Raw genomic sequence first — 13,129 nt, forward strand, 5'->3', positions numbered from 1 at the left:
TATATCTGCAAGAATTTTTAGATATATTGATCAGTTTTACTGATATTTCTCTGTTCCTTCTCTTTGTCTTTTATTCTCAATGTAAAAAATCAAAATTTAGGCTTAAAAAAAGATGTTAGTGGAATTTATACCATAATCAGTACTTGTGGACTCACCAGGGGTAATACAAAGGTGGCCAAGGAGCCAGAAATCTTAGTTCTTCTTCTCAAGATTAAGCAGAGCTCATATCCCATGCCAATCCTTTCTCAGTGTCTATTCAGTCAAAGTTGGGTTAGCTAGGCAGAGCAGTGGATAGATAGAGCACTGGCCTTGAAGTCAGGAGGTCAGGAGTTTAAATCCTGTCTCAGATACGTGGCACTTACTAGCTCTGTGACCTTAAGTCACTTAACCCTGATTGTCTCACATCTAGGGCCATCACCAATCATCCTGAATCATATCTGGTCACTAAACCCAGAAGACTCTGGATGAGAAAGTGAGGCTGGTGACTTAGCACAGACCCTTCTCACTCAAATCCAATTCATCTGCTTGTCATGGCATCACCTCCCTGATGTCATTATCTTCTTTGAGAATGAAAGACAAACATCATCAGTCAAAGTATGCACAAGAGTTGACTTTACAGAACTGGCTATAACATATGGGGAAGAGCATGAGCAAAGACTGAAAATCAAGACTAACTATCACTCATTTAATTTATAACCTTGATACTTCAGGTCTTAGACAAGCAGGTCACTAAGATGCCTTTGAGCTCTGAATCTACTTAGTTAATTATTTCAGTTGCATCTGACTTTTTGTGACTCCCACTAGGCATTTCCTTGGCAAAAATACTGCAATGTTTTGTCATTTCCTTCTCCAAATCATTTTACAGATGAGGAAACTGAGGTAATCAAGGTTAAGACTTACCCAGGGTCACACAGCTAGGAAGTGTCTGAAACTGAATTTGAACTCAAGAAGATGAGTCTTCCTGATTCCACTTCCTTAGCACTCTCTCTGATACATCATCTACAATATTTCTATTGTATTATATCTAAAAAAAAGAGACCCATAACATAGATGATAGAGTCATCTTATGATACTAAGAACCCTTGAATGGCATGTCCTATGGCTGACACATAATCTGATTGGCTTTATGAAGCCAATTAAATAATTAGTTCCCCAGGTAATACTCTGACGTATACTTCTTTCTTACATATTACCAAAATATTCTTCTTGTAGGAGTAAACATAATCTCCTCTCCCCCCCCACAAAAATATAAAACCTCATGAGAAATAAAGTAAAAGAGAGAAAAAAAAATGTGTTTCAGTCTGTGTTTTGATATCATCTCTGTCTCTGGGGTGGATCACATTCTTTATCATATGTCCATCAGAGAAGATGCTGTTGCTGATTTTAATCCCCCCCCATTCCTCCCTACTACCATTTATTCTATTTTTTCTCTCTCCTTTCACTCTGTCCCTTTTCAAAAGTGTGCTGTGGGACAGCCGAGTGGTGCAGTGCACAGAGCATCGGCCCTGGGGCCAGGAGGCCCCAAGCCTATATCCCACCCCAGAGACCCAGCAACCACCTAGCCTCCGGGTTCTGGACAGACAATGCAATCCCAGCACCTTGAAAAAAGTAAAAAAGAAAATGTTTTATATCTGACTATCCTCTCCCATGATCTATCACCCACATCCTCTCTCCCATCCCCTTCTCCCCTTTCTCTTCTACTTCTATACCCTATTGAGCATATATGCTATTTCCTGAGGTAGATTTCTTAACAGATGGACTGATATAGGGATATGCATTGATAGAAGGACTTGCCTCATTGGGAATTGTTTATTTCAAAGGAGCATGCACATACAATTCAAATACTGATTTTTATACACACTGGCAACTATTTTCTTCCCTTTTTTAAACTAAGGACATACATTTAGCGCAGCACAGTGGGAAGAATCTTAGACAAAGAAACAAGAGATTAGGGTTTCACTTTAGTCACAAATTCATCATTTATAAACTTGCATCCTACTGTCACAGGGCTGTTATAGAGTAACATATATATATACACACGTGTATAGGCATATATAAACAACAGAAATCCTTAGAGCACTATAAATGTCAAACATTTATTTATATTACTATAGTTATAATGTAGCATATATATATATATATGTACACACACACACACACACACACACACCCCCCTAGGTATATGTATATAGGCATGTATACACATGTAGCACTTCACCTTAGAGCACCATATAAATGTCAAATAGTTACTGGTGCTGTTGTTATTGTCATCATTGTGTTTATGAAAATTATTTCACTGAAGGAAAAACTTCCTTATATAAACTATTCAAAAGTAGGATAAATATCCTTCTTCTGAACATAGTGGGCTTTTTGAAGGTCTTTAAGTAGAGACTAGATGACCACTTGCTGGGTATGAAAACAAAGAGCTTCTTGGTCATGTTAAAGATTGGCCTCTGAAAGTCTTTTCCATTGTGAGATTCTGAATACCAGAAAATCATTTTTCTACCTAGATGAAAACACCAAATCTAGTTGGCCTACAGTTCTTAACTAACTGCCTGCCAATTCTGCTTTCCTCAATCCCAGTAGCTATGAGATCCTAAGATATGGAAAAGTGCTAAAGTCAGATTTAGCAAGGTTTGGCTTGAGTGACACTGTACAATATATTTTGCATCATATTCTAGAATGTGACAGATCCAAGGATGAGAATGGAAACCTAGGAATGGCACCATGCTCTGTAAGTAAGGCAAGATTAATCAAAGGTAAGAATTTAAGATGGAAAAAGTGCACTGAAAATTTAACAAATTTGGCAAGCTTTTGGCTCAGAATAGATGAACACACATAAAGACAATCACTTTACCTCCTTCAGACAAAGGAAGACGAGAGATCAAGAGAGTATATAATAAAAGTTTTGCAAAACTCCTACTGTGTTGGTTCAGAAGGAGGCATTTGAAAAAAAGGATCAGATACAAAATTGGCAGAAATATAATAGTTTAAAAAATCATTAATGCTTCATAATTTCATGTAACTTACCTGAACTCTACTGGGTACTGTCTGACAAGCCAGTCCACATCAAAGCAGTAGTTAAACTGGGGGAGGCAAAAAAAAATAACATATTAATTTACCAATACCTCCATGAGATATTTCATGCAGACAAAGGTTTGATCAAAAAATCGAAACTAACACTAAGTCAACCTAGTACTGTGTGTCTACAGTCTGCCTAGGACTATGACCACAATTTATACAGGTTTATTAATTAACTTATAATCATTGAAATGAATAGATGTCTACTTAATGTGATATGAATCATAGCAAAGAATCTGTGAGAGTCATGAATGTTTAATAGCAATTTTATTGCATTATTGCAACAATCCTAGACAAAAGTCACTTTCTTTGGGATTTGCAGTTCCTTTCTGTAAACAAAACTGAGCAAAGAATCTGTGAGACTCATGAATGTTTAATAGCAAGTTTATTGCATTATTGCAACAATCTTAGAGAAAAGTCACTTTCTTTGGGATTTGCAGTTCCTTTCTGTAAACAAAAACTGGCCAGTATTTGGTCAAGTTTGAGGGAAAGTTTTATATATTTAATTATAGTTGTAAATGCCTTTGTCATAAATGAGAAGTGTAAATAAAACTTTTTAATTCTGAATCATCAGATTAGAAAATCTGATATATGTGCAAGATGCGTTGTATTTTTTTTCCTAATTAAAAATATGGATTGAACATTGTTGGTAGAGCTGTGAACTCAGCCAACCTTTCTGGAGAGCAATTTGGAATTATGCTTAAAGGGCAACAAAAATGTGCATACACTTTGATCCAGAAATACCACTATTGGGTCTATACCCTGAAGAGATGATGAAAAAGGGTAAAAACCTCACTTGTACAAAAATATTCATAGCAGCCCTATCTGTGGTGGCAAAGAATTGGAAACTGAGTGAATGTCCATCAACTGAGGAAAGGCTTAATAAACTGTGGTATATGTATGTGATGGAACACTATTATTCTATTAGAAACCAGGAAGGATGGGAATTCAGGGAAACCTGGAGGGATCTGCATGAACTGATACTGAGCGAGATGAGCAGAACTAAAAGAACACTGTATACCCTAACAGTAACATGGGGGTGATGATCAACCTTAATGGACTTGTTCATTCCATCAGTGCAACAATCAGGCACCATTTTGGGGTAACTGTGATGGAGAATACCATCTGTATCCAGAGAAAGAATTGTGGAGTTTGAACAAAGACCAAAGACTATTATCTTTAATTAAAAAAAAAAAACCTTGTTATCTTATTATGTAATGTTGCTATCTTTTATACTTTATTTTTTCCCCTTAAGGATATGATTTCCCTCTCATCACATTTAATTTAGATCAATGTATACCATGGAAACAATGTAAAGACTAACAGAATGTCTTCTGTGGGAGCTGGGGGGAGGAAAGTGAGATTAGGGGGAAAATTGTAAAATTCAAAATAAATAAATAAATTTTAAAAAATTATGGGCTGAGTCAAATCCACAAGCATAGTAACTAGGGACAGGCACAGCTAAAGTGATAGATTTACCACAGTTCACATGGGGTAGGTAATTAGGTAAAAATTGTTAAGCATGCCAGTCTGAATCACAGGCCAAAATCAAATGGATATGGTCATCAGGGATTAGAGAGAGAAGATAATCTATCAAGAGAATGGTCAAATGTATTACTTTTCATCAGGCAGATTTATAAGGACTAAAAATCTCAAGCCTATTCTGAAAATATAAGAAGTAGGTCTTTGTGAGTGGGAATCATTTTATTTTTTATATTTATATCTCCAGAGTACCTAATAGCTATTTAATAAATGTTTGTCGATTGATTGACTTAAACCGATGAACCAGCAGAAGTTGGTTCCCACTCTCAGGAGACCTGACTTGCAAAATTCTGCTAGGTCCACATTTACTCACATCTCTAATCACACTTGACAATATAGTCTTCTCCCATCAGTTTTAGCAACTATCTTCTGTCTTTTCTGTTCAATATCTCTTTTAAGGATACATAAGTATATACCTACAACAAATTCTCTCTATTCTGTCCAAGTCCATGGTCTCATTTCTGTGGTCCATTTTGGTTTTTCAGAGCCATGTTTATTCTCACATATGACAAGGAGAGAATTGTGATTTATAGCACCAGAAATTAAAGCTAAGTTCATAGATGAGATCTTAGCTGGGAAAATAGTTCATATCAATAATACTTTTGTATTACAAAGCATTTCACACTTTACAGATGAAGAAACTGAAGCTCAGTTGGGTGAGTCACAACTATCATGTGCCTGAAAAAGGACAGGAACCCAAATCTGGAAGTAAAGGGTTCCTTCAATGGTACTAATATAAATGCTTTTAAGAATTATAGATATTTACTAATATTTGGTTAAATAACAAAAAGCATCAACTAAAAAACTGCAAACAAAATGAAGTTCTCTGACACTTTGGGGGTCTCACCATATGAGCAAATTTATTTACAAAAAGGAGAAGTTAGGTGAATGGGATGGAAATTTACCAGCCAATAATGTAGGTTTTGCTGTTTGCTATTTTTTTTTAAAGGGCTCTACCTCAACTTTTCATTGCTTTCATCTTGCTGCTACTTTGTTGACATAGCAATAGATATTTGACCTCTCAGTCTCCTCATCAATAAAATGGGGCTACCTAATCAATACTGCCTCCTAGAAGAAACAATTTCTTAACTCATACCCAGTGAGTGATTGTAAACTTTCATGTGTCACCTAAATGGAAACAGGTTAATTGAGGGAAAGGTCAAAAGTCCAAGAAACCAGACAAAGTATAAGGTCTTAGGAGAACTACATATATTTAAAGTATAATTAATTTATTGTATTCTAAAGAAAACTACGTCAATTAAAGAATTTCTCAATCCTAAAGCAGACTAACAGAGTCCTCTTACAAGGAAGACACTCTAATTACTTCCTCATTTCCAACTACCCTTCTTTTGAGGCAACTAGGTGACACAGTGTATGGAACACTGTGCCTGTAGTTAGAAAGACCTGAACTTAGATCCACCTCAGACATTTAATAGTTATGAAGATGGGTATGTCACTTGACAGCTGTTTGCCTCAGCTTTCTCAACTGTAAAATGGAAATAATATCAGCACTTAATTCCAGTACTGTTGTGGGGATCAAATGAGACAATAGATATAAACCACTTTGCAAACTTCAAATTAGTTTATTTGAATGTTGGTATAAAAAATATAAGAAAAACAATAAACTCACCTGAGCTGAAGACAAAAGTGTCCCAAACAGAGGGGATAAAATATCTGTGGAGAAAATACATACATGAGACAATCTTATAAAGTCTCATGACAATAAACTTTTAATAAATTATCACTACTAAATTATGTTATTAAATATCAGAGTCACTAACATAGTTAAATGTTGATTTAAAAGACTCTAAAATGAAGTTTTCTTAAAAGTCAATAATATAAAGTTCTGTAATTGTTTTTTCTCCTTTCCAGTCACTCCATTTCCCTACTCAAAGACTTTCAATGCCAATGCTTTATGTTAACTGGATTACTTACAGATTAAAATACAAATATTTTTACCTTAGCATTCACAGTTAAGAAGCCAATTTGACTTTCCAGTGTCATTTCTCAAAACTCCCTCTGTATATTCTATTTTTCTAGCCAAACTGGGCTACTTGCTATTACCCAATTTCTTCCTGATCTTTCTCATATCTCTACTTTTGCGCCATATCTAGTGGGCAATTAACCCTAGGAACATACAGGCCTAGAGAAAGTCTTCTCTTCTTTAGAGGGCCCAATTCAGTTGCTATCTCCTCTATGAAGTCACTCACCAGACCTCAACTAGAATCTCTTCCTTCACAAATTTTTCACTCAATTTTCTTTAAACTTCTCCTGTGTACTTACATAAGACTTATTTGTGTTTTGTGCAATAGAATGTTAAATTCCTTGAGATCAAAGACTGTTTTGCCTTTCATCTTTCTGATACAACCACTTTAAAACTAGTAGGACCTTAATGTCTATTGAACTGATCTGAATTTATTTTCTTTTCTATGTGCTTTATAACAATAATGATGACAAATGTTGGTATGACTAATGAATCTCTTGAAATAGTCTAATTATTTGAATTCGCACTTGTATAATTCCATTGAGCTGAAATCAATGACCATATTTTGCACAATTATAATTTCAATTCAAATCCATAGGAACACTATTCCACAGTTGTTTTTGATTCGCACCAATTGGAATCTATCTATAGCACTTAACCTCTAATGTTGCTGAGGATAAAATGAGCTATTATGTGTACAGTGTTTGGCAAACTTTAAAACTATGTATATGCTAGTTATTATTATATTATGTATTTATTCTTAAATATATATTATCTTATAGAATAAGGACTTAAGAGAATATATAGACAAAAGCAAAATGCATACCTTTATTCATTTGTCATATCACACTTCTAAGAAAAAATGTTTTTAATTATTTGGAAAATCATTTTGAGAAACTCTCAATACAAAAACTGAATAATGATTGATTGGTAAAATTACTCACCTGTGGCTAAGACACAAAAAATCTATAAAAACTTCTTCAAAGAAGCTCCTATTCACTACCAATGTAATGTAATGACTACACACTCAAAGACAACACAAAATCAAAGAAAACATTCAAGTTTTGGCTTAGCCTCTTGCTATCTTTGAGTCTTTGGACAAGATACTTAACTCTTAAAAGTATCAGTTCCCTCATCTATAAAATAAGCACAAAAATACTTTCCCTACTACTTCACAATATTCTTACAAAGATTACACATAATAATGTACATAAAAACTTCACTGATAAATCTGGACCAAATGAGATTGTATCAGCAAAAATGTTTTATAAACGGTAAGGAATAGTTAGGAAGTGCAACAGATACAGCACCAATCTGGAGTCAGGAGAATCTGAGTTCAAATGTGAACTGAAACTCTAGTTTGTGACCCTGGGCGAGTCAACTTAATCCTGATTGTCCGGGGGGGGGACGGGGACTCAAGATATCTATAAATCTTAGATAAACAGGGAAAATGCTGTAAGACTAGGACATAAAGATACTGATTCAAAGTATCTCTGAGAATTGAAGGAAAAAGACTGATATGAAATAAGAATTATCTTTGATTCAGATCAACTTTGATTTGGAACTAAAGTCATTATTTGAAGAGGTTATCACTTCTGTGGCTTTGCCTCTTTGCAAAGGAAATGAATGAGAAACTCTGCCAAGTCAGTATTTGCACACTGCCAGAAAAGTACAGAACATTTAAATATTTCCACTAAGGGGCAAGGGAGGGTATATTCAAGGAAGACTAGTACCTCTGGTGTAAGGACTGCTGAGCCCTTTTCAGGATTGCTTTACAACTTTGATGTCCAACTAAGTTATCTAACTTTCACACCTGTGGCTCCAAGAAGCTATGGCATGTACACCAGTCACACCTTGATAAACCATTTCAGCAGCTGGGCTAAACCAGGTTGAGTAATGGCAACTGAGGGAGTCTCAGACTTATTGGTGAGTTGACGGTTAGGAGTTCTCTAGCCCAAGCATATTAAGTCTTCCACTGGTGGAATTGGCAGATGAGAATTCGATGCAATGGTCATGAAGATAGCTGAAACAGATGCTATGGAACACTTAAGAGCTTGGTTAGACATCGAAAATGCCAAGGTCATCCTTGAGTCATCAGCAGCTGTCTTGACTCTATGTTGCCACTAGATCATAATGATTTTGGAAGAATGTGAGGTTGCCTACTATGCAACTCTACTTCACTTAGATCCCAATTTACACACACACACACACACACACACACACACACACACACACACACACATCAAGAGACATCAACCATACCACTTTACCATTCCTATCCAAAAGCCCTGTTGCAACAGAGAAGTGACAAAGCAACAGGTGCAGATCCATTGAAAGCCATAGTCACTACCTGCACACAGATTGCCCAGGCCTACCGAAAGCAGCAAGGGGATTTAGCAGTCCCCTGGATGTCTGAGCAACCCTTTTAAGGGTCACACTGCTCACAACCTGGTGTGAAGAAGAGGGTTAGAAAAGATGCCGTAAAATTGTCTTCTTACCCAATCCTTGCCTGACTAACATGGCAGATGGAGATTCCACCTGTGGCTGAGACACAAAAAAATCTATAAAAACTTCTTCAAAGAAGATCCCATTCACTACTGATATATGGAATGATTGCACACTCAAAGACAACACAAAACCCAATAGACCTGAAAGACAAACAGCTCCTATTGCAAGAGAATTTAGCAATTATCACATCCAAACAGAAACCCTGAGTGAAACAAGGCTGGTAAATGAAGGCCAGCTTACCGAAGTTGGAGTTGGATACATGTTTTTCTGGAGGGGTCACAGTGAAAAGGAATGCCATGAAGCTGGGATAGGTTTTGCAATCAAAACTAATCTAGTCAACATTCTTGAATTGTCTACCAAAAAGAGTGAATGACAGGCTCATGACAATGAGATTGCCACCATCATCAGTACCTATGCTCCCACCATGATAAATCCTGACGAAGTGAAAGAAAAATTTTATGAAGACTTGTAGACCCATATTGTCAATGTAGCAAGAGAATAAGCTCATAATTCTGGGCTCGGATTCCAAGACATGGCAGGAAGTCCTTGAGAGGAATGGTGTTGGAAACAGAAACAGTAATGGTCATCTACTACTGAAGGCTTGTGCATGTTATGACCTCCTCATCACAAACACTGTCTGATTTACCTAAACACAATAAAACTTCCTGGATGCACCCTCACAGCAAACATTGGCCTCTGACAGACTATGCGATTCTAAGAAGAGCTAGACAGGAAGGGAGAGTGACAAAGACAATGTATTGTACAGTGTTGGACTGATCTCGGAATCATCCTTTCTAAACTAAATATTCACATTTAACTGAAGCAGCAGCTCCAAGGCAAAATGAATACTAGGAGAATTAATATCAAGGGATGAGTGTCTCTCTGAGTGGGAACAGTTTGTTGCCAACTTGGAGGGAAAACTGAGCCAATGCACAGTTGCAAGAGTGGAGCAGAAAAAAGAGTGGGCAGTTTTCAGAGACCTAGTGTACATAACTGAATTAGTTCCTCTGCTCTTCTAATTTCCTGGTCACCAATGTATTGCAATAAGGTTGTATCCTTGTGCTCATGTTCTTAAGCATGATATTTTCATCCCTGTTCTCAAAACACCTTCACTGAGGATGAACATAGCTTCAAGGTCTCCTGATGGTAAATTCTTCAACTTGAAAAGGCTATGTGCCAAGATCAAAGTGAAGAGAGTGTTGGTGTATGATCTTCTGTTTGCAGATAATTGTGTCTTCAATGCAACAAAGTATGGATCAATTCTCTGTCACTTGTGCTAACTTTGGCCTAACAATTAACACCAAGAAAACACAGGTGCTCCGTCAGGCAGCACCACACCATGCATATGTGGTGTCACTGATTACAGCAAATGGAGAAGTTTTGAGTACTGTGGACAAGTTCGCTTACTTGGCAGTGTCCTTTCCAGGGACATACACATTGACAATGAGGTTGATCCTCGAATTGCCAAAACTAGCTCAGTATTTGAAAGGCTCCGAAATAAAGTGTGGGAGAGAAGAGGTATTAGAGTGACTACCAAACTGAAGGTCTACAGAGTCACTGTGTTGACCTCATTACTATATGCCTGTGAAACCCGGACAGTCTATCAGTGCCATGTCAGCAAACTGAATCACTTCCATTTAAATTGTCTTAGGAGGATTCTGAAGATCACCTGGCAGGAGAAGATACCACACACTAAAGTCTTTTTTTGAGCTAAACTGCCAACCATTCCAACATTACTACAGAGTGCAACTGCAATGGGCTTGCCATGTTAGAATGCCAGACATATGCTTGCCAAAAAAAGACTATTTAATGGAGAACTCTCAAAGGGGAAGCACTCACAAAGGGGTAGCACTCATAAAGGGGTCAGAAGTGATAATGAGACAACTCGAAGTTCTCTCTTAAGAACTGATTGTGCAGGGGTGGCTAGGTGGCACAGTGGATAAAGCCCCGGCCCTGAGTCAGGAGTACCTGGGTTCAAATCCGGTCTCAGACACTTAATAATTACCTAGCTGTGTGGCCTTGGGCAAGCCACTTAACCCCATATGCCTTGCAAAAACCTAAAAAAAAAAAAATTGATTGTGCAGCATGAGAGAAACACTGCTAACAGGACCACCCAGCGCGGTCTGCCCTCATCAGTGAGGGTGCCATGCTCTATGAGGAAGGCAGAATTGAAGAAGTTCAAAGGAAACATGACATACATAGGTTTAGAGTAATCACCCTGGGTGTTCACATGACTATTTGTGCCTGACCTGTGGCGGAGCATTCCAAGCTCGTATTAGGCTAATTAGCCACAGTTGAACACACTGTAACTTATCTCAAACATGGTGATATTATTTTGATAATGAAGGACAAGAACCAAGCATGGGGAGGAAGAGAGCAGAAATAATATGGGGGGGGGGGAGATGCTAAGAATAAGACAAAAATGACATATGGGAAATATAGGGAAGAAAAACAGATTTACAGTCAGAAGTTGATTTTAGTGAATTTTCAGTCCTGAAATCCCTTTCGGGATTTTCCTGGCAAACACAGTGGAGTGATTTGGAATTTCCTTCACTGTACAGATGAGGAAATTGAGCCAGAAAGGATTAAGTGACTTGCACAGGGTCACACAGCTAGTAAGTATCTGAGATCAGATGTGAATTCAGAAAGTTTTCCTAACTCTAGATCTGGGACTTTATCCACTGTGCCACAAAGCTACGCTTTGAGTCAGAAGACTTAAAACTCAAACCCTTGCTCTGCCATTTCCTTTAGTGTGATCTTAGAAAAATCAATCACGTCTGTCTAGATCTGATTTTCTCATTTAAAAATGAAAAGGTTGTATTGGAAAGCCTCTGAGGTCACTTCCAGGTCTCAATCTATGATAATCTGAAACACAAGAATGACATGGCAGCTAATGACAACACAGTATTATACTATTTAATGTCCACTATAACCAACATTAATATAATTAAATATAAATATTAAATATAAATATTAATATACATTACCACATTTATCATAAGACAATCCCATAAGATCCCCATCTAACTGGAAGGACAAATGATAAAACATTAATTTTTAGAAGCTACCTGCTCAGATAACATTGTTTCTGAAGTGTCTTCTAACAATCAACAATAAGCTTAGGTAGCATAAGACTGTAATAGTGTTGCCGCTAAAATTTTATCGTAATAAAAAGTTAGCAAATTCTAGCCAGTTACCCTGTCGTGATTAAATATTAAGTTCCATAAATAAGGGATTGATTGATATTATGAGAAATATCTCTTTGCCTCAGGGTTTCTACTGAAAACTCCTCTTTAAATATGGTGTGTGTGTGTGATTTTATTTTGCTGAAAGAATCTCCATTATTTACTATTTCAAACACTCCCACCTCTCTTACCTTTGATGTGGAGTGCTCCTGAATTATATTTTGGCATAATTCCTGAGACTTTGGTGAGATAAAATCTAAATGGATTCTTTTCATCCAATAGGTCCCATGGTTCTTGGGCTTCATCTGAAGTCTCAGAATCCTCCTCTGTCTTTGGGAGGACAGGAGGCTGGCAATCATTGGACCTATGTTCAGATGGCTCTTTTGGAGATGTATATTTTTCCTCTTTGACTGTCCCTTTCCCTAACTGCCTGGATTGGTCTTTTGGGTGGGACTCTTCATCACTACTTGACAGGCACCAACCTAAATCTTCCTGGGAACTCTTCTGCCTTTTGGGGGATGAGATTTCAGAAGTTGCCTTTTTACTGCCAAATTTTATTGGAGATAACTTCCTTCGGTAAGCAGCTTTCCGGGCATCAGAACATGTGTAGCCAGGACCATTCAGCACATCTTGTCCAAAACTGGGTAGAGAAGAGGTAGAAGGCTTCTCAAGGTGTGTCTTTTTATCATCTTCACTTTCATCGCTGCTAGAAACAGTCCATTTTCCATAATTGCTTTCCTGAGACATTTCTGCTAAAGAGAGAAGAATCATTTTTTTTACTCAGTTATAAATTGTAAGAAAAATCTTGATCTCAACCTCCCCCCAAGCA

At 37.2% G+C, this 13,129-nt stretch overlaps 1 protein-coding gene across 8 annotated transcripts in view; it reads right to left on the reverse strand.

Annotated features, from left to right (window-relative positions):
• The window catches only part of TDP1 (tyrosyl-DNA phosphodiesterase 1), a 220,358-nt gene that overhangs the window by 196,454 nt on the left and 10,775 nt on the right, over positions 1 to 13,129 (reverse strand). For 6 of the 8 annotated variants that reach the window (XM_074235525.1, XM_074235522.1, XM_074235527.1 and 3 more), the window contains 3 exons: positions 12,492 to 13,052; positions 6,254 to 6,297; positions 3,031 to 3,086 (listed from right to left, as the gene is read on the reverse strand). In XM_074235525.1, coding sequence (XP_074091626.1) covers positions 3,031 to 3,086; positions 6,254 to 6,297; positions 12,492 to 13,047 — 656 coding nt within the window. In that variant the 5' untranslated portion in view covers positions 13,048 to 13,052. The remainder of the gene's footprint in view (positions 1 to 3,030; positions 3,087 to 6,253; positions 6,298 to 12,491; positions 13,053 to 13,129) is intronic. The other 2 variants (XM_074235526.1, XM_074235523.1) reach the window with 1 other exon arrangement.

Source organism: Macrotis lagotis, chromosome 4 (genome assembly GCF_037893015.1).
Source record: "Macrotis lagotis isolate mMagLag1 chromosome 4, bilby.v1.9.chrom.fasta, whole genome shotgun sequence".
In the NCBI taxonomy this organism is placed as follows: Eukaryota; Metazoa; Chordata; class Mammalia; order Peramelemorphia; family Peramelidae; genus Macrotis; species Macrotis lagotis.